The 23,034-nt window shown below is 37.7% G+C and overlaps 1 protein-coding gene across 4 annotated transcripts; it reads right to left on the bottom strand.

The window, feature by feature from the left end:
- Positions 1-1,149: 1,149 nt before the first annotated feature.
- On the bottom strand, positions 1,150-16,644 carry CNPY1 (canopy FGF signaling regulator 1). 4 transcript variants are annotated; one of them, XM_059729193.1, is made up of 5 exons: positions 16,474-16,644; positions 10,802-11,005; positions 8,946-9,042; positions 3,876-3,944; positions 1,150-1,617 (listed from the first exon to the last, which is right to left on the bottom strand). In XM_059729193.1, exons 2-4 carry the CDS (start codon positions 10,943-10,945, stop codon positions 3,907-3,909), a joined length of 279 nt encoding a protein of 92 aa, XP_059585176.1. In that variant the 5' UTR covers positions 10,946-11,005; positions 16,474-16,644; the 3' UTR covers positions 1,150-1,617; positions 3,876-3,906. The 4 variants fall into 4 exon arrangements, with proteins under 4 accessions (XP_059585176.1, XP_059585173.1, XP_059585174.1 ...); XM_059729190.1 differs by lacking the exon at positions 16,474-16,644 and adding an exon at positions 11,271-11,670; XM_059729191.1 differs by lacking the exon at positions 16,474-16,644 and adding an exon at positions 11,368-11,670.
- Between the last annotated feature and the right edge of the window lie 6,390 nt (positions 16,645-23,034).

Below are 23,034 nucleotides of genomic sequence, written 5' to 3'. Positions count from 1 at the left end.
ATTTTCCAAAAACTGTATTTTGATGAAGCTATCACATGTGTGAGCAAATGTCAGACCATGGAAACAAATATGAATAGAAAATATGACTAGTTATTGAACAATCTTGTTTTTAGGGCTTATCTTAGTAAATAAAGTATTGATCTTTCCCATTTGGGACCTTGATTCAATTCCACTTTTCATTCCTAAGTGAAATGAATTTAGTGGCCTCAGCTCATTCCTACTAATCCACATTAAAAATAAAATCTGTCACAGCAAATTTGTTCTTTGCCTCGTAGACTTGACAGAACAGGGGGAAAAACCCACCCAAACCAAAACAAAACAAACTAAGAAAAGCAAGAACTGAATTTCAGCAGTGTCATCATCGCCGTTTGGTTCAAGTGGACACTGCTCCACCCCAAATCAACAGAACTAGCCCTGCTGCCACCAGCTAAGCACCTGACCTTGGAGTCTTACAAACCATCTTCATGTTTTTGGTGAACTGAGCAGCAGGTGAATTGCACCTTCCCTTACACCTCTGCAGCCCCTGGACTTCATTACGGCAGGACGAGAAAAGACTGGCACAAGGTCAAGATATTTTTCTTTTTCTTTTTTCCCTGAGTTTTGGAAGGCCCATGCATTTGAAAAGCAAAAGGCTATCAGAAATGGAAGCTAAACTTTCTATATATAGTAATTACAGTGAATTACCTTTTATTGGTAACTAAGAGGTAATATTTCAGTTGACGCTCAGCTGTCATTGTAAGCGTATATATAACTGCTTGAGCCTATAGTGATGGGCTCAAGTACGGCCCGGATGACTTTATAGTCTGCTAATTTATAAAAGATAACATTTATAATTTAGAAAGGATGCAGCTTTATTAGATTTGACATTTCTCAGTGAACAATAAATTAGTGTGTGTTACAGAGAAGCTCAAAGATTTTTAAGGACATTATGGTACTAAAATGATCATTTGCTTTACCATCTTTTCCAGGGTGGCTACACTGAGTCTCGGGTGTGGTCTAACACTGCGTCATTGCAGTAACACTGACATAAAACTGCTTTGATGCAGTAGTGAATTTGGTCCATGTTTAATCACCAATGCGATCAGGAATAAATATGATAATCTTCCAATATTGTCTGCACTTTGAAATCCAAAAAAAGGACTGCGCACATATGTAGAGATATTCTCATGATAACAGTTTAATATTGAAGGCCCATATTCTGGCATTGCATTCGAACTTCAGCAGAAATAGCACTGACCTCAGCGGCTGTACACATGGATTGAGGACAGCACATAACCCTGGATGCACAGAAACCAGCAGACAGGTAGTCAGAATTTCATTCATATCCTGTACAGAGCTGTATCATGAAAGATTCCCAGAGCTTATCCAGCAAAGTATAAGACAGTATCAATATTTTAAAGGGGCACTTAAAAAAACATATCTGTCTGAAAATATTTACTGACTACTGCTACAGATAACACAAAAGATTACTAGAAATGAAAATGGATTGAAGGATATATTCTTCTTTCTATCCACTTAGGTGTTTACTTTGGGTGTTTGAGAGCATTTTGTTTGTACACAGATGCCTTGCTTTCCTGGAAGCTGGTTACTTTTCTCTGATGTGGTTATAGATCCTTCCTATGGTAACAGGGGAGAGAAAATACATTTAAAAAAAATAAATACAAAATAAGATAAAGAAATTGTGATATGATACCCTATAACAATGCCAGGATCAGTCAGTTGTATTAATTGAATCCAACTTTGTCTGTTTTCTTAATTGACTAGATTTCAAGTTGACTGTGTCCTTCTATTGTAACATATTCATAGACTAAAAACATTATAAACTTTGGACTAAATTCTACCCAAATCAACAAAATTGGGCAACATGAAAGCAAGAGAGGAATCTGATATTTTCAATTTGCTTTCACATTCAAACAAAGATAAGGAGACTTTTTCTTGCTATATGTATCTAAGTAAAGCCAACAGGAAACTCATCTGTTCATAATTCATAGTCAAAGCATTCAACCCGTTTTTTTCAGATCACTACTGAAGTCCTCAGCTTAGTAAAAGCTGATCAGTTTTGCACTTTCATTGACTAATTAAATACATATGTAGTTTAAAGTTTTTAAAATATTTTTAAAATTAATGTACCATGTCTTTTTTCTACATGGAATATTAATATTAATATGCATGTTTATAGTTCAGGTATGTTACTGAAAACTGAGGAAAATGTTCTTTCACTATGGAAGATATTTTCCATTCTACCTAGTACAATTGCTTTACTACTTTCAAATTGTAACATATTCTAAACTGTTCTATAATACTGAACTGGCAAAAGGAGATTTCAAAAAATATTCCACATTAGAGAAACAACAAAACAACTTGTACAAATATTAAGGACCCTACAACAAAACCCTGTGAAATAAACTTGCAGGGTCAGATGTCCAGCAGAGGAAAACTGGCATTGCTATGTTGGCTTTAGTGACGCTCTGACCATTTACATCAGCTAAGAATTCTGCACCATGGCGTAAGTACTTGATTTTCTAAATTAAAACATTTATAAATAATTTTAGGAGACATTTGTTCATACATACCCAGATGCGTTTTAGTCATTATGCATAATACTGAATGTCTCTTTATATATTCATAGGTCAGTCAATTTGCAACAAATTTTTAAGAACTCTTTTTAGATTAAAACAATCTTGTTTTTTCCTCTAAACATTTTACTGATTTTTTATAATGTTTTGGATGAGCTATCCTGATTACCTACCAATTCCAACTAAGTAATACAAGTCTTTCACAATACTGAGATGCGGCCAAAATTCTTATATTTCATGCTATGGAGCATACTCCACACAACTCCAGTTATATCTATGTGTGTTCTGCACAAAGAATGAGTGCAAAATACACCTATGTATATTTAATAATCACAGACAAACTCCTTTTAGCAGACTTTTTCTAGAAAGTGAACATTATTGATAGCTAGACTACTAATATATTTAATAGCTACTCTTTATGAAAAAAATTATAAACTACTGAGAAAAACTTTCTGCTATTAAATAAATAGTTTGCCCTAAAAGCAAATGACCAGATATACCTTACCCATGTAAAGTATGGGATGGACACTTTGGTATTTCTCCACTAATAGTTTCCATTAAAGAAAGTCATTGCGCTAACTATTATTGCTATTTAAGATACTGTTTTGTTATAACAGTTGATTGCAGACTTCATGAACATTTACAGCATGGTTCAGCAGTGCTCTGATACATGATAAAATATTTCTCTATTCAACATTTTGTTGCGCATAAGTTCCAAAATTTTCATGGAAATTTTATGGGAAAGGTGTTTCAAAGAAACTATACAAACTTCATTAAGTTATATCATTTATAAAAAAATAAATGTTTGGAAGTTTTCCACTTTCATCAATAGGGGGAAAAGAAGGCTAGCAAATACTCTAAACTATTTTGAAAGTAGTCAAAAATACATAGGGATCAACCATTTGTTAAAACAAAGGAGAGAAGCACAGTAGCACTAATGAGTTTACTAAAATTGCTTCTGTTAAGCAGGAATTCTTAACAGTCAAAGAGTAAATTCTTTTACAACCAGACTTTGAATTTGTGAAAATCAGCACAAATGATATGAGTATCTTGGGATATCATAAATGTTACCTATAGACACAAGAGTGAATATGAATTCCCTGTTAAACCGAGGGTCCTTACAAAACCATGCAGACCTTAGCTTAAATATTTAAAAAGTAAACCATCCAAAGTAATAAGGAGCCCATGAACATTTAAAAATGTAACAATGATAAAAAAATAGAAGGCTTTACAGGGGCAAGAAAGACAGAACATCAATATTTGATTACACAGGAAGAATGTTTGTGATTGTCATCTTACTTTACTCTGTAATCTAAGTAGTTTATCCGTTCTATAGCTCAGTGTAAGTAGCAGGCTCTTCCCAAAGACCTAAGGGAAAAAATGTAGATCATTACTAATGATTTGCATGGGTACATGTTGTTAAATGTATATACATTTTAAAGTAAAGGTATAATTTACTAATTAGAAGAATAGCTAAGTTTTTTGCAGAACACCTCCACCACTGAAGCTTCCAGGATTAAAATTACTTAGTATCTTAAAATACTTTCTTCCCAAATAACCAGTGGCAAGTGTTGAAGCATAATGCTTGGAAACCTAGATGGTCTTTTTTCCTGGACGCTGATTATGTATTCAACAGAACAACCAGACCTTTAAAAAAATAGCATAACGTACCATAACACTTCTCATCTTTGAATCTTAAATTCAGATTTGTTTAGCTAAAGCAATTTAGGGACTAGATCCCCCCCTTAAATAATATGAATGAATAAGATTTGTGCAGTAAGGTGTGATGTGACATCCTGGTAAAACATTTAAAACTCTACAAAATTATCTAAGGGCTCTTTTTAATTGAATCATTATCCCATTAAGAGCTATTCAATGCAGATTATTTAATTATTATCCATCACAAAATGTCACACATAGAGTTTATGCAAAAATACATATTAAAACCCTCTGAAGTCAGGACATGGCCAGTGACAAGTGCACTTGCACAAACAGATTCCAGTCTTTTCCTCAGATACTTCCTCGTTCTTACTGACACAGTTGGAGTCACACGTGGATCGCACATGGTAGAACGGGGCCCATTAAAGGTACATTCTGGAATATTACCAGTAATGCAATATATTCCATATATGCAATTTGGTAAATTCTGGGTAGTGTGATATTTGACAATGCTGTTGCCCGACTTCACAGTTTTTAACTGTAACTTGAACGTTACATTCAAAATAAGATTTTCTTTACTAAACTGAATTTTTTAAAAGAAGGGGGATGTGGCCCTAATTCTGTCAAGACATTTGGAGGCATGGACCCTTCCATCCCTCTAAAGTCTCACCAAATTGTGAACCAACACAGCCCATTACAGGAGAGGGGCTGACTGCGCTAATCTCTGGGTTTACTCTGTACCTGCGCATCTACAGAGTGAAAGACGGATGAAATGACAGAGCTCTACAGTAGACTGGACACGTAGACCACATACAACCTACCTGACGTCTTTCTTTTATCCCATAATCTTGTAGATAGTATCATATATATTAAACTTGTTGGAAATGTAACATGCTGCACATCTAGAAAACATGTAGTTAGTTGCTTATGACTGTTATATCTTTTAGTTTTAGTAAATGATCCTGGAGAGCAGTCCTTGGTGGGGACTAGCCACCTGGAAAGTATCAACTTGCAAAACATAGCTGTATGTGTTAGACATGTGCAGAAAAAAGGCTTATACGTCCATTTACAGTAGAAGGCATTTTTTCAGTCTTGCATAACAAAAAAAATTGGCAACTAGCCTAAGCTCAAACTTTCAAAATAAGCAAATAAGTAACTGTATGACTCAAGTCACCTTTGGGATGAGACCAAGATGGGGATATTTTAGCCAAAAGAATAATTTTTCAGAGTTATGAGCATGTAAAGACTAATAGGAGTCTCAGTGTTACTTTAATTATAGCTTTCAATGTTAGCAAAAGATACAATATTGTATTGTTTTCCAGTGACAAATCAACTGGCACTAGTCTATACATTAATATAATCCTTTGCTGGCTGGTTTCTCCCGTCTTATTGGTCTAAATGAATTTCTATCATAACTCCATATAAAGAATATGACTGAGAAACCAGTGACATGTCAGTGTTCCACAATTATATCTTTGTAAAACAAAAAGCCCAGAATTAAAAAATGAAAACTTTTATCCAGCATCTAGATGTATCTAGACTTAAACCAACGCTTTATGCTTTCATTGGTCAAACTAGAAATTTGAATTCCTTATTTAAAGCCAAAAAGATAGTAGCATGTTTGAGATATAACTCCTAGATTTTTGGCAGGTAAAAAATTGCAGATACAAAGGCGTAAATCATCAGTTTAGGACTCCCGGTTAAATAAAGAGACTGTCTACGTGATCAAAGAATACATGACAGTAAACCAATCAGTCCTTGGAAGTATCAGTTTGATCATTTTAAAAAAACTTCACTGAAGTTTCCCAGTCTTTTAATCAAACAAGAAACATGACTATTATAAACGCACATGTACAGTCTGAAGGAATGCTGCAATTTAAGGAAAGAACTAAACATGTCTTGTGGGTAGAGCTTCTCTTTAAAATGTGCATGGGACTCCCATTAGTGTCATCTTTCTTCACAGAAAGGATATGAAACCCTTTAATATTTGACTTCAGTATACTACAAAAGGGACCTATTTGCTCAAAACAATACTAGAAAGCTTGTCACAGGTCACAAGCATAAGTCAAATTCATATATTTTTCTTTGTGAAACAGAATTAAATTAAGTGAACAAAACCAATAACTATTTTAATTTTACTTTAAGATGAAATTGTTAGCACTAAAATCAGAAATTGTCCCATGGCAAGTCTTTATATATGGTCATTTGGGCCAGTTAATATGGTAATTTTGACAGAAGTATTATATGGTATTTTGAATTCATATGTACAACTATGAATAAAGAGCCAATAGGTGACAGTGGGATGATAAGTCTATAGTATTGCTCTAGTTTACCATAGTAATGACATTTACAATGTTAAGATGGATACGAATTGATAGTATGGCTTTAAAGTTTAAGAGCTGTATTCTCTTGTAAGATACGTATAAGTCCACAATCCCTGCACGTATCTTCACACAATTTCAGCAAATCACAGTTTCCATTACCACAGAGTTTGATGCCAAATTCCATGGAAAAATCCAAGCAGACATTTTTCCTGCCACTCAGCTATCCCAGTATTATCCATGCTATATTAATTAGGGAGACTTTTTCCTCTAAATTTTTCATTGCAGTTTACTACATCTCTTTTTCTTCCCTACTACAGATTGTTATATTTAGTTGTTAAAATTGAGCAGAGTGGGTTTTTTTAAGTTATTTATCTTATATTATGTTTATCTTTCACACTATTATTTTGTTACTCGTAAAGTGAGATGATGTATAGAATGGTAGATTAATTTATATAACTGCATTTCTTCACTAGATACTAGGGGTTTTTTAGTGTGACTATTATTATTGTAGGTTCTCGAGTCTGAAACTACAAACATTTACATTGTTTTCTTTATTAAATGACACCGTATTCATCTGTATTAATTCCTGGTTAGAGGAAAGAATACTAAAGTTTTTTTTTCTTTTGCAAAGCATTTTTTATATTTCTTCAGGTAGGCAGGACCCAGCTCTGTTCACCCCCTACACATAAGCAGTCTTACCTACTTCAGTGAGGATACTCACGTGAGTAAGGCTGGGACACAAATATAAAAATCTTTTCTGCTGTAAATTATTGAAGTGACAATGTTTGAAGGAATGCATCCAAAATAGGGGTAAATAAGAAAGGCTAAACTCAATAAAATACTTTAAAAAACAAAAGTGACCTTTTTAGAGTGTCGTATTCAGGAAAGTGTTTTCAATAGCTTGGGATTCAGCATAAATTTTAGCATAACTTTGACTAGTATTTTTACAGTATTATCAAACGGGCTAAAAACAGCAGACTGTTTTACAACAGGGTTCCAGGGAATTATGGCAATAGCCAATGAGGTGAAGAAACCTACCCAACACCTAATTTATGAGAAAAATGGATTCAGCTGATGATTATTTTTCTACATTATCCTATACATATCTTTACTTTTCATCTATGAATGGTCAGAGAACTTTTTCTTTAAAAACTACAGCCTAAAAAATAATACCATGCATTTTGGAGAAGTACTAGTGTTTTGAGAATTATTCATGCTAGTCTCTACAATATTAATAAGATCAAATTTAGCTCAGTAACTACATCTAAAGCTATAAAAGAAAATCAAAACTTTCTGCATAGCTGACAAAGAAAACTTAAGCCTGTAGAATAGATTGCCAGTCTGCTAGACTGTACTTTTTTGCAGATGTTACAGGATATTCTGACACAAGCAAACATAGATAGATAGATAGATAGATAGATAGATAGATAGATAGATAGATACTCATTTCTATAAACTTCTAACAAGCCGAGTTCTACCAATGTTAGTAGTTTTCTGTATGTGTTTATTACAGTGCAAATAATAAAAACTTTAAGCCTCCAAAAGCACATACCAATATTATACGTATTGATTCTAAGATCAATATTTTCATGCATATTCTATCACTAAGGAGAGCACTTCCAAAAGGCATGGTCCAACTTTATTTATAACCCTACAGTGCTAAGCACATTAGATGATGGGCTTCTTGGTTTTAAAAATGGGTCTAGAAAATAAAATCACATTGGAAAAGAATCCAATGTATATAAAAGGTATTAATATTTTAAATAAAAAAATAATCAAATTGCATTTATACAGGATTTTCTTTTGCCACTGATCAAAGTTTTTAAAAAATAGTCAATTTGAGAGCAATACAGTTTGTATGAGAAAGTAAATGTATTTAAATACATTTTCTTTTCTAATAGACTATAGTGTTCCTGCAGTTTTAAGCAATACTCCTCACTGACGTCAGTAAAGAGTCCTAGCTAGATCTTATGGTCTAGTGTTTTTAAGCTATATATTTATTGCTCCTACTTTTCTCTGCAGGCTAGAACTAACTACTGAAGTCCAAAAAACTTTTGCATTGTATTGCAGAAGGGTTATTTCCATTCCTTGCTACAGGATGGCAAAGCGAACACAGAGTAAAAAAAGCGCTGAGCACATTCCATTAGGAGGAAAACACTGCACTGGATAAGGAGCACTACAATTATGTTACGTTAAAATGTGTGAAAAAATTAAAAACAGACATTAAAAGCTTTTACAAGAACCAGTTTTTTGAAAAGTTGTGCAATGCCATTGCTTATTCAGCTACCGAACGCTTCTCCTCCAAAGTGGTTTGTTGCACCAAAGCAGTACACTAGGTTTGAAAAAAATGCTGTAGAGAGAGCACATGTTACATCAGACACAGTACCTGATTTTTCACTGCTCAGCTTGTCAGCTAGATAGTCTGCCTCCTGGGCGATAAGTGAGAATATTTCATCTTCATACTCTTCTTTGATACTTTCGCACTAGAAAAAGAAAAAAAAAAGAAAAATATATACTGTGCCTTTCTACTGCTGTTAAAAATAAACAAGACTGCTAACCCCAAACTGTAGCAATACAGTCGGAAGAACCACCTTGTTTTCATTTGCACTTCCTGTTTTATACAACAAAATGATGAGTGTAATTTTTCAGAGAATTGCCAATGCAAGATATTAAGGTTTAACTCAAGGCCAGCCTGGCTGTCTTTTCAAAAATACATTCCCAGGTAAGAAATCACTTAAAGATCATATTTTATTCGTTTTGGAAAGAACAGCTTTCAACAGAAGGTACTAGTGTCATGGAATTGTTGCTTGAAATTTCCATCAACTAACCCTCTATTTTGTGTTATTACATTAGTTTTTACAATGTGCAAATAAATGAAGCTCTGTCACCAAACTAATGCATCTTTGGTTTTGCAAAAGACACCACGATTGACAGTTATATACCAAATTATATACTCAGCATTTTAAAAGCTATTGGTAATTCACTTTAATGATACAAAATGGATTTTTGACATCCTGAACATGATTCAGTGTTGCTGGTGAGGCACAGTGCTGGTGGATGTACCTAAAGAAAGGTTGTGCACTGAAGTACTGCATTAACTACAATATCTTTGGGGAATCTTGAGCGCAGATTAGGAAGGACGTATTCTCCCCAAAAAATCAGACTACAGGTTAATTACTAAACAATTAGGAGAAATCCCATGAACTGGATTGCAATTAAAAAAAATGCACTAAGGAAAAATCTGATTTAAATATGGAAGTTATAAAATCCACAACAACAATATATATTTTATCTTTCTCAAAAAATTAGAATATGCCACGTTAATGGTAACATTAAACTGCTTTATGTCAACATTTTGCAGTGCTCAGTTACTCTAAATCTGAGCTATTTTCTTTACTTTTTGTGAAAATTAAAGCCACTTCATGTACACATGGCTTTATTTCATGGGTTTGCTAGTCTCATGATACTGCTTTTGTGGTAAGCTGAATATTGAACTGTATGTAAAATCAGATCTAGCAAACCACTATCCAGTTCGTTGTCTTACGCACCCCTTTCTATACTGTGTGTTTCCTGAAGTTAGGAAGATGTTTAATGCATACACAAAACATATTTATGAAGAAAAAAAATGGCATTAAGCCAGCTACCACACTTCAGCATTTTTAACTCAGCTCTGTTAGCGTTCTTGAGTTAGCTCAGAGAAATCTGTCTCTACTCAACAAGGCCTAAGGAAAAAGATAACACCATCTTCCACAATCTGGCTATAAATATCTGAAACTACATTAGTATTAATTTGGGTTTTTACCCAACCCCACAATTCACTTCTTTCCTGCACAGAAAACACTCATTTATATTTAATCACTTATAAAAATTCCCCAAATAAAACATAGTTAGAACTGTTGTAGTTTGGGAAATTTGTAGCATGTAAACAGAAGCATACAGCATAGTCCATGGTTAACTTTTGCAACTAAAGTGTCATCTCGAAATGTTTTATTCATATTTATGAAACACTCAGCAAATCCAGATAGAGCTCTAAATAACATTAACACACAATACAAACTGCATTATTACGTTTCAAAACACTTAAGTTGATGCACAAGCCAATACAGAGCATATTAGCATATATTAATATTATTAAAACAATGTGTTATATTCCCAACTATAGTACTTGAAGTCTTTTATCATATACTAATAACATTTTAACAGATAAAAATAAATAGTTACCAATGTGTTATGTTGGCTTACCGCAAACTTCAAAGGTTTGTAAGCATCAGAATAAAAATAGATTTTTAAAAAATCTGCATAGATTTTCTCATCTTTCCTAGGAGCAAATCTCTTGAATGTCCTTTTCTGGGCTTGAGGATCCACTTGCAGTTGGTTACCATTCATTCTATCACATATATTTTCGAACAACTCTGTTGAGGTGGTCTCTGACTTTGCTAAAGGAACCTATTAGGGGAAAAATGGAATTTTTTCTTATTATAAATATTACCAAAAACACCTTTAAGAGATTGTGTTAGACAGACATATCGCAGACAGAAAGAGAAAAAGAACAAGTGCACGTTTCTTAATCTGCATAATTGTTGCCAAATATTCTATTACATACATAATTAAAAATGTCAGCTAAAGCTAAGGTGACACTTTGAAAAATTAAACATTTAAAGCTCCCATAAAACATCCCTTTTATGCTGAAACAATTCTAGAATGCAGTTACCATATTTTAGTTTGCAAACATATTGCCATTCAAAAAAGACACACAACACGCAGCAGATAAACAGACTACAGTTGATATTCTCTCGACATAAGCATACAGGATTTCTTGCTTGAGTCACTTAGTTTCTTTAGTTGAAGCAGAGTTGTAGAAAGTCTTGCTTTCAGTTGGTCTGTCTTAGTTGCTGTTCGTCAACTCAGATGCAGCTGTTTAATACCTCCCAGGGGTTTTGTGAAGAAAATAATAGCTTACAAAATTTAACTTCTCCCAGGTTCTACTATTTCAGCTTTATTTTCGAACAGCTGGTCCATGTCTTTGTCCATTCCCTTTCCTTCAGAATTAAGCAAGAATTCAGCAGAAACATTTAGACACTACCTACATACTTAGTGAGAGTCTCAACAGCTAGTGCTCCAGGGGTCAAAGAGCACCCCTCGCCCTTGGTAACCGGGACAAAAAACTTCTCTCCCGTCTAGACAGGTCAAGGTGCAAGATGCTCCTATCCCTGTTGCTTCTTCCGGAAGGGGGCGTGAACTGAAGCCAAGTGCACAGTAAACAACAGTGCTGCATCCTTAGGCCTTTAGAAGATTTTTCTCTCCACCCTCTGCTGATCAAAGTAGGAAGTTTTCATGACAACCATAGTCAAAGGGACTGAATCACAAATGAACTCGATTTCTGCTATGTTGATATATCCAGTCTCCATTGTCTCTTTTCAGACACAGTATGAACCCTTCCGGTCTCAATGATTACATTACAGAAGCACTTTCACATGTGTGCTTCATTTACACAAAGGGTTTTCTTGCTTCACCACCATCTGGCCACAAATCAGATAAATAAAGGCAGGAGAATTAAAATTAAAGCCTAGAGGTTTTTTTTTTGCCTTCTTAAACTAGGTCCTATTATGAAATCCTTCCCTCCCCCAACTTCATTCTAGATGTGGAATCTACTTTTTATGAAACCTGGGAAAAGCAAAAAAGGGCATGAGTCAAACAATGCATATTTGGGAGGGGAAAAGACTTAAATGTTTAGTCAAAAATGTATATTTGTAGAATTGAGCAGCCTATTTTACAGTAAGGATGGCTTTAGATAAACTGCATTTTGCTTGGAAAATTATTCTTTTTAGTTGGACATTATTCACTTTTAAAAGCAAGTGTTTTTGATAATGCAAAAAATCCAACATGGCACCTATATATGGTCTTACTACTTCCCTCCAAGTGCCCTAATATGCAAAAAAAGTATTTGATATCTGAGGTTACAGATTAAAAAAAGGATTAATCCCAGTACCAAGGACAAGGATTTGACATAATACATCAAACTCATCCCCGGCATAACTTCTGTTAAGTTCAGTGGAGTTACATAAGGGATGTATTTGACCCTATGAGCTTGCAATAGCAATAAGCTATAGTATATAATTCACACCACCCAACACACACACATACCCTCTTCTAAACCTACTTACATGACAATAAAACAAGCCAGCCTACTCATAGGGGGATTTTTAATGGGTATAATAAATACATTTCTTTACAGAGAGAAAAAAGTTCTATAGTGTTTTCTTAATACAAGCAAGGCTGTATATTTTAACTTCTGGAAAAGATTTCTCTGTTTATAGTCCAACTGTTATTCAAATATTCAGTCACATACTAACTTGCTCTCCCCCATCCCCCACCTCCTCCTGATAGTATTCTGTCCAATCAGAAAAGCTAAGAGTGGCTTAGCAAGGGTATACCTCACATGAGTGGCAATATAAGAACACAGAGTGAACTGTGTGAAACTTGCTGCACAAACAACAATTAGGGTACTATGATATGCTGAAAACCAACCACCTACACATTAGGAAATATTTCTAAAATATTCCTTTGGAAAAAAAAAAATCAAACTTCCCAATGCATGTAACTACAGTTGTATGAAAGAAGTTTTGCCATATGCATTTACTTTTATATTAATACACAAGTATTTTCTCACACATTTTCCCCACCCGTTTATACCTACATGTTGATTTATATACAGTGCATCGTGTATTTAGCTGTATTCACAAAAGGAAGCATATATAGGTGCCATGTTGGATTTTTTTGCATTTTTAACCATTCTTTAGATAATGGTATGTTCCCTTCTTATATTTTATTTAAAAAATTTTAGAGACAGCATATACAGAAAGAAGATCAATTAAATTATAGCTGTGAGACACTTGCTTCAAAACTACTGCCTTTAATTTTTTTCAATTAAAAAAAAATTATACCTGGAATGTGACCTCTAAATAACTTTATCTTTCATTTAACTATTAGCTTGTTCAAGATCAAATTCACACTCCCTATTAACTATACTATAGTTGATTTGGTTTTTACACACATGAGATATCTATATAATCAGCATTTTTCTGGTCTTTTACAGAGCATACTTTATTAGAAGAAACTTTTAATTGAACTTCAAAATTTAAACAAAAAATATTTTAAACATGTGGTTTCCCAAATGTTGAAAGTGCTCTTTTTAAAAGTGTTTTAATAGTAAAAGAGCAATAAGTATTTAGACAAGTGGTGGAAAACTAAAGCCTTTCTTTCTATACTGTGAAGATTTTGAATAGTACTTGTCAATAAAGCAACTCCTATTGTAATTGTACCGGAGACATGGGCCTCCACCCCGAAAAAGCTGTCTCAGAGATACTAACCTCATTAAAATATGAATGAAAAAGCAGCCATCATTGTAATGGAGAAAACCATTTACCCTGAACTAAACTTTATCTGCTATCTTTTGTAAAAATATAAATATGATACCCAGTGGATTTTCCATTACCTATGATGTGCATATTGATGACCAAATGAATGATTTATTTTCTTTTAGAAGATAAATCACAAACTCTGATCATTCTAAAATATTTTTTTTCAGTGAAGCATTCAAAATCTATTGATCATTCACACCATTTGAAATATTTAAAAAGGGATCCATATTTTCTGAAAGTTCAAGTACATTTTTCTCTTTGTTTTGGGGTTTTTTTCCCCAGCATATGTTGGCCAATTTTAAAATACGAAAAGAGAATTCATTACGGACCAATATGACAACACCTTAATAACAGCCAATTACAGGATGTTCACATGCCTGTTCATTACTATGTCTCTGTTAATCTAGTCATAAATTCCTTGTCTGATAGATACCACAACAAGCCAGGAATACAATTGCATTATGGTAGGTGATGAGATATAAGAAAATATAACTGTAACATATAGGCATTTAAAAAAAAGGCCAAACTGTCAATCAAATATCATTGTCCATGTTTGGTCATATTTTCAAGATATAAAGAGTGCCAGACCTGATCAAATGTGTGGCTTCACGTTTTACTGGAAACTTGTTACAGAGAATTTTTTAACAACTCCTTTAAAATGTTTCATGTATTTTAATCACTATCTTTTCATCCACAAAAGTGTTCAAATCATTTTTATATTAGTTAAAAGTCAATATTTAGAAGTGAAAATTCAAACCTCCTTTGCTCTAGGCTAAAACAGGAGAAACATGAATGCAGAGCAACTCTAAAGGCTGATGGGATATATAATTAGCTATTATGTTAATTGAATCCACTGTGAGTTTGTTGTATGAGATTTCTTCATATAATATGCAAATAGCTTCTAAGGTTTAGTTTTATTAGACAATATAATTAGAAATCTTCTAAAGGAGTGAATTCTAATGAGGCATAATAAAGGTTTGCAAAATATGTGTTTGCTGTGTGAGCAGACCATCTGGGCTTAATCAATAATAGGGACCTTACTGTGTAACAGCACATTGCAAAGAAAGTTCAAGAATTTACCTTCCTAGTTTTAGTCAGACAAAAATAAATACTTTCAAAGCAGGAGAGTTGACATGATTAAGGAAAGAGGTGAAATGCTTCCAACTGGATGGGGGGTAGTAACTTTTAAATAGACAATCTGAATATTGTTTATTTCAAAATAATAAAAGAAAACCAGTCATCTGCTATGACGTCAATTGTGAGGATTAGGATATACTTTAAGTGAAATGCTACATGAGCAAAGATAGCCATTATTATTACTATTAAAGACGTGATTCAAGCCGATGGACATACTTTAGCTTCTGTAGTGTAACTAATCAGCGTAACTTCACTTTCAGTGAGATATCCCAACATTTTAATACGTAGAATGAAGAACTCTCCTATAAAGGAAGAAATTCACACCACCGTGCTCCAGAGCTGGTCACAAATTCCACAGTTGCATTCCACTTTATTTAAGACCACCACCAAAGCTTAAACTATTTTAGTGAATGCCAGAATGCCTGAAATGCATAGTTTCTTGTCTAATTCGAGTTGTTCACACTTTAAACAGTGCCAAAAATGTATTGTTCAGCACTTTAACCCTAATTGAACATAATCATCATAACATGCTCCACACTACTCTGTTAGCCAAGGACGAGTACATTTAAGAATAATCTCTTGCAACATATTAAGAAAAAAAACAAGCAGAAACATAATGGAAGCTGCAGGTTAAACCAAAGAAAAAAGAAACGTCAGCACAAATACACTGCCAGTTCAGTTCAGGCAAAAGGATGTGTCCTTTTGCAGTGGAATGTAGAAGAGGACTTCAAACCACAATTAAGTGACTTGCTTCTTGATTGCATGTATTTGGAAAACACTTGATTTTATTGTTCTGTATTAAAATGCCAGTGCCCATAAAATGAAAAATGCCTGAAATACTAGAAAAAAGTTTCTTCTTCAAAACAAAGGCAGAATTATGCATGTGATTTTATAAACTTATCAGACTCACTTATATAGCTGATACAAACATAAGCCTGTAATGATGGTTAATTAACACTTCTCTAATCCAGTCACTTAAAACCTCCAGTAGCAAGTGTTTCTTTCTTTGAATAATGTGAAGGTCTTACCACACCAGGGAAGGATGACATTGTACACATTCCTTCTTCAGCTGAAAACTCAGTTTGTCTAGTGTATTCATTTTCCTAAGTTTGCTCTAAACCACTAAGATGTTGCTTCCCGTCTCTAAGGGGTATGCAAAAAATGCCCAATATACTGGAAGTACTAGAGGGGCAAACTATCCCTTTGAATGGCAAACTCTATTTATACTGTAGCTGTCATTGTCTCCTTAAAATTTAGACACTTATTTAAAAGAATGATGACCCAGTAAGGTGCAGCCTGAGAAATTATAAACAAGCCCTGGAATATGGGTGCTGGGTAGTGGTGGGGGGGTGTTACCTGTTCAGGTTTTTCTAGTCTCCACTGCCAATCCCCGTAGAGAACAAATCCATGATCATTCTGCTTAGCATTAATTAAACCATTCTGTTAATTAGAATCAAGGTATTCAGTGCAACATGCAAATAAACGGCCATATTAACTCCTTCCATTGCATAGCAAGGGGGGAATCAATCCCACCCAACTACTGACTAGATACATCCAGGAAGCAAAGGAGGGTGAAAAGGAGTCTCTGTACCCTTGCTCCTCCTCTTTTCACTGCTTCCTGAGACAACAGGAGCCCTTCCGATAAACACTGCTTGGCTGAGATCCCAGCTTTAGGTGTGGCTGGAGGGAAGCAAGGATTAACTCCTCTTGATTTCGGGCCTCTATCTCTGACAAAGTGGAGAGAATATAACACCACCCTGTGTGATTCTGTGCAAGGCTTCTATCCGTAGAGGGGATTTAAATACAGTCACGACCAGTCCATGATTGGTACCAAGTTCCCCAACTGAGCAGGAGGAGGAAGAGGAAACGAAGGAAAAATGCAAAGGGCCAATCTTTTATAGGGATAACCCAAGTCTCTGGAGTTAGTACCAGGATTTCTTGTGCATCCTCCTCAAACTCTGCATATTCAAGATGCTACCCCCTCTAATGAGCATTCATTAACATTTTCTACCCCTCCCCCCCTACCCCACCACCAGTGCACAGTGGATTTTCAAATAACTCTTCTGCTCCTGTCCATATTTGTGTAGAAAAGCATGAGGTTGACCATACCTGGGAATGAAAGAGTGAGGTATTTCTGATGTGCTACTAAGGTAACAATTTTAAAGCACACACCATCTCCACAGATGATGGACTCTTGACTACAGTATAGGAAATTACATCAATAAAGGGAACCCCCTTGGGAAATTTTTAACAAGATTCATAAATGACAGCGAATAAAGTTTTTTGATCAGACATTGTGTGCGTTTCATGGACTTCTTTTCGAGATTCTCAAGCAAATCCCCAAACCCTCAATAATCTTTTTTAAAAAATACAGACGTCAACTGTCCTAAGTTTCTCTCATGTAACTCAGGCAGATTTCTATTGAAGTCAGTAGATTTATGGTGACATAAAACATAAGGTAAGCCATTGCCCATAGTCAAAACTGCATCAGTCTGACCTTGTTTTTAAATCAATTTAGTTACTGTATTTACCCAAATCCAAGATGACTTCGAATTTAAGATGATGCCCACATGATTAGATTCTTTACATAGAAAATTATAAATTTCTTACAATTTTCCATGTAAAAAATCTGATTCATAGTATCATAGTACTTAGGGTTGGAAGGGATCTAAACACATCATCAAATCTGACCCCCTGCCCCGTGCAGGAACAGGTGCCGGGGTCATATCACCCCAGCCAGATATCTGTCCAGCCACCTCTTGAAGACTCCCAAGGTAGGAGAGAGCACCACCTCCCTTGGGAGCCCGTTCCAGAGCCTGGCAGCCCTAACTGTAAAGCAATGTCTCCTGATGTCCAGCCTGAACCGTCTCGCTAACAATTTGTGGCCATTATTCCTAGTAACCCCGGGTGGTGCCTCGGGGAACAGAGCCTCCCTCAGTTCCTGCTGTCCCCCCTGGTGAGTTTGTAAACGGCCACCAGATCCCCTCTCAGCCTTCTCTCATGGAGGCTGAACAGGTTCAGGCCCTTTAGCCTTTCTTCGTAGGGCCTGCCCGGCTGCCCCTTGACCATGCGAGTGGCCCTCCTCTGGACCCTCTCAATGCTAGCCACATCCCTCTTGAAGTGTGGCACCCAGGACTGGACGCAGTACTCCAACTGCAGCCTGACTAATGTCATATAGAGGGGGAGGATCGCCTCCTTGGACCTGCTAGTGATGCATTGCACTGTACATGCACGACAAGGTGCAGTTTGCCTTACTGACTGCTTTCTCACACTGGCGGCTCGTCTTCACCCTGGAGTCAACAATGACTCCAAGATCCCTTTCTGCCACCGTGTTGACAAGAAGGGTGTTCCCCAGCCTATAGGTGTGTTGCTGGTTCCTTCTCCCTAGGTGCGGCACCTTGCACTTGTCTGTGTTGACTTCCATCCTATTCTCATCCGCCGACCTCTGTAAGCTGTCCAGATCTAGTTGGTTTCTGTCCCTCCCCTCCAGAGTGCCCACCTCGCCCCACGATTTGGTGTCAATTATTGGAGAGTCATCTTAAATTAATCTCCCCTACCGCTGTGCAGGGAAACCAGCTTCAGGGGAGAAGCAAGTGGGGTGGCGGGGTGGGGAGGAGGAGGCAGCCTGACCCCAGACTCTTGCTGCTCTGCAGCTTGCCCTCATGCCACTTGCTGCCCCCCACCTCCACCCCTTCATTTTCTCCCCCATATTTTCCCCCATGCTGTGTACCCTTCCCCACATACACACATTCCTCCCTGCTTCTGCCTGCCCCCAACCACTTGTCCTCCCCCACTGCATTTTGCACTCCCAGATGGCTCTGTGCTGGGTCCCTCATTGTGCCCTGGCTCAGCAGAGAGGTACGGACCAGTGTAGTATCCAGCACAGAGACAAGGAGCAGCAGGAGAATCAGCCCAGAGCCAGGGAGCAGCGAGACTCAGGGCTGATTCCCTCCCTGCTCTCTGGCTCCATGCTGATACCCCAGCTGCTCTCTGGCTCCCTGCCGAGGGTCCTGGAGTGCACTACATGCTGAGTGCAGCACAGTCCCACACCAATCAGAGTGGATGCTAGATCTAGGGGGATGATCTGTGGGTCTCTTGCATGTTGGATCTGGTGCCCACAATATCTAGTGTGGGACTGCACTGGTCCAGGACCCACACTGCACGTGGCACCTGCCTCAAATTGGCTGGAGTGGGTGCTGCATGTGGCTTGCATCCTGATCTGGCCAGAGCAGGTGCTATGTGTGGCATGGTCCCAGATTGGCTTGCGCACGTGCTGTGGGCCCTAGATCTGGCATGAAGGGTGGGATGTAGTCCGTGGGCCTGATCCTGCTCACAGAGCCATCCCCACAGCATTCATCTGGCCTTTGGACCATTTCTGCACTACTGCAGGAGTTTGACACCCTTGCAGTAGAGAATTGACAAACTAAATTACTTGTCAAGCTAATTGATGAAATAATTTCCACCAGTTTAAGTAAATTAGTTTTAAAACCACTTTAACTTGGTTTAAAAGACTCACTTAGGATGTGGACTGATGAAACAATTACAAACTGATTGGAGAGGCCGTAGACTCTTTTTTCTGTCTGCTGTATCATGTTAAACCACAACAGTTTAGTGCCTGTTTCATTCAGAGATAAATCATTCTGGTGTCACTGTACCTACTGGAGAATAGGAGTGGACAGATAAAAGAGTTACAACAGATCAGCTGTGAACAGCTCATGAGTAGTAAACCCCTCTCCCACACTCTTAAAAGCAGTACAACTGTTCATCTGTTTGTGTATTCAGTGAACTACTGAGGCAGAGGTGACCTAGCCCCGTTGGCATTATTCAAACACTCATACTTTCCTAGTGCACTTCCAAGTGGTCAGCTTCCATTTTCTCATGGCAGAATCATTTCAGGCTGTTTGAAGGAGAGGTACAATGGGGCAGCGGCGATGCATGAGGTAGTGGTGGCAACTAATTTTGCACTCCCCTCCCTGAAGCAGGTACCTGGGTCTGCTGCCCTGGTTGTCCCCCACCAAGTTACACTACTAATTTGAAGGGCCTAAAAGAAGATGCTGACCCTCAGGAATAGGACAGTAGCCTGATATTCTGAACTTCAAATACCTTTCTCTAAAAACAGATTTAAAAAAAAAATCTAAATATCCTGGTGCTAGAATGACTCACAAGCATCTGCTGAGTTTGTCTCGTGGAAACAGGACAGTATTAAGAGAAAACTCATCTCTGCAATGAGCCTTCCATCCTGGAGGAAGTGTTAGAGCAGATATTACCACCAGTTGATGCTGCTTGTGCAAAATTAGGATATATAAGGAACTATTACATCAAGAACAGACTCATGTTCTCCCTTCATAGCTGTGGTCAAAGTACACCAGATCCTAGAGACTTTGTATGTCTACACTGCAGTCACTACTGTAGTATTTAGCCTCGCTAGCCTGGAAGATGTTAGCACTCTAGCCATGACAGCAAAGAACTAAATATGGACCAAGAGCATGTGCCCAGGTTGCCAGGCAGGTTTTGCAGCTGGTGAGTTTTGTGCTGTTGTGACTACTCCTCTAGCAATGCTCAAGTGAGCAACTTAAAAGCCAGCTTGCATACGTCTAAATGAACTGCAGTGATTAGGCACATCCATAGGTATTTTGCAAAAGGAGCTAGATGGCCATGGATCTGACAAGCAAGCCAGAAAACTTTGTATAGCTTGTGGGGAGAACACAGAGAGCTGAAAGGGGCTGGGAATGAAAGGTTTACCGACACTCTACTCAACCTTCGCCATTCTTTATTCACAGGAGATAATGGTTAACTACAGGAGTCTTGGCTCATGACCCCAGTCATTCATGCATCTCTGCTAGCTCAGTCAGTGGAAGTATAAAGCACCATCACAGCACACTCTGCCACTGTGCACGCTTTATGGCAGCTGAAAAGGTATTTCAGGTGACTGCACAGAACTGGCTAGGGGGGAGAAAAAGAAGGGTCCTGTTCCTTGTCTCTGGCAAAGATGCTTTCTTATCTATTCCAGGCTGCCCAAGATTACAATCTAGGATATTCTATTTATCCAGTAATGCACTTTCCTCGCTGGGGAAAGACATCCCAGCTAAACCACCGCTAGAGCCAGTGCTTGCACCAGTTATTCTAATGCAAGCCTCTGGAGCATAGAACCTTTTCAGCAGCACTAATCCTACAATGGGAATATCACACACAAAGTCCAAATAAACATTTCTGCTTGCACACTTCATGGGCAAAGGGAGGCAAGCAGATTTCAGAATGTTCATCCACTTGATTGCAGCCCCACAATGAATGCATAAGTGCTATAGACAGCAAAGGGAAATATATTAAGACAGGCTTAATTCTCTTGTTATTCCAATCCTAGTTGGTAACCACTTGGGCATTTCTTCACTGCACAGTTAACCCCAGCTTCTCCCTGGGTTTAGTGCAAGCACCACATCCAAATCATTCCATCCATTCCAAGCTAAATGGAATTTAGCTAGAATATGGGCATTCAAGCCCCACAAAAGTGATCCAGATGAACTCTGCTTCAGTGGTTCAAGCACCTAGAAAGATGGGGTACCTCCATTTTGGTCTCAAGAGGTCCTTAAGCACTTAGATATTTGAACACTGAGATGTGATCCATATTGAGACATAGGGTGCTTAACTCCTATTTAAGCTCCACTGTGATGCAGGTCAGAGATCTTGATCTGTCAGGCATCCACAGAGCACACATAGTGCCTTATTGACATGCACTTTACAAAATGCAGCACCCAAGGCCAAACACGTCTGGTGACTGTGGCGCAACCCACCTCTGCACAACATCCTCATGGTTAGAGCTCTTGGTCAGGAGGTAGGCCTAGCTTATATGTCTACCTCAGCCCAAGGGGATTAAAATCCAAATCTTCCATTGTCCATTCATTTACTCACTAGGCCAATAGAATAGGCCAGATAGAGGGACCCTCTTGCTGAAGCTGGTCCCTGGGGAGGCAAGAGGGCAAAATGCCTGGGATCAGGACAGCAAGCAAAAAGCGACTTACTGCAGCCCAAGCGACTTACTGCTATACCTTTCTTGGGAGGAGGGAGTCGGCTCCTTGTTGTCAGGGGTATTTTTTTTAACCAACAGCTGCCTAACTTTGGACTGGTGTTTGGGGAATCCTGTCTGTGGGTTACTGTAAGCCACTCTGAGCCTTTTGGATAGGGTGGGCTATAAATCTAATAAATAGGAAATGTAAAATGTATAAGCAGCCCCAGAAGCAGCGACCAGGTCTAGAACTTAGGTCTTCTGCTTCCTGGGTAAGTGCTTTAACTACTTGGCTATTGTCGAAAAGGTAGGCAGCCGCCCCTTCCATGTGTTTTCAGGTGCCAGTGCCAGGATGTGTGAAAGCCAGTCAGGTAGCAAAACTGCTGCATTCAGGTATAAACCACAGCCAGAAAGGGCAATCAAAGCTCACTGAAAAGTGAGGTCAGGAAACCAGGAGCATTTTTACATCTGCTCTGATGCATTTTGATTAGACCGCGTCAGAGCAGACTCCATTAATTGAGTCTGGTGTAGTGTTCTAATTAAAACGCTCTAGCGTGCCACAGAGTCTTGTGTATTCAGCATCCCCACAGTTCAAAATGGCAGGAGGGGCACTTTTACTAAAGCTTGTCGAAAACGCTTTAGTTAAGGCAGTCCTGCTGCCATTCTGAAATGCAGGACATTGAATACACAAGACATTGCAGGAGTTTTAATTAGAGTGGCTGCCAAGAGATACTGTAATTAAAACATCCTTCCCACCCCCATCCCGGAGCATGTGTACAGGTGCTCCAGGAGGTCAAGAAGTAAGCAAAGTCCACAAGCAAGCCAAGTCAGGAAACGAGGAGGTCAAAGCGCAAGCAGAGTTACCAGAGTAAGGAGGAGCCCTATTGCCTTAAGTCAGGAAGAGCCCTTTTGCCCAG

Source organism: Alligator mississippiensis, chromosome 5, assembly GCF_030867095.1.
Source record: "Alligator mississippiensis isolate rAllMis1 chromosome 5, rAllMis1, whole genome shotgun sequence".
In the NCBI taxonomy this organism is placed as follows: Eukaryota; Metazoa; Chordata; order Crocodylia; family Alligatoridae; genus Alligator; species Alligator mississippiensis.
This window is presented reverse-complemented; position numbering and strand designations above follow the sequence as displayed.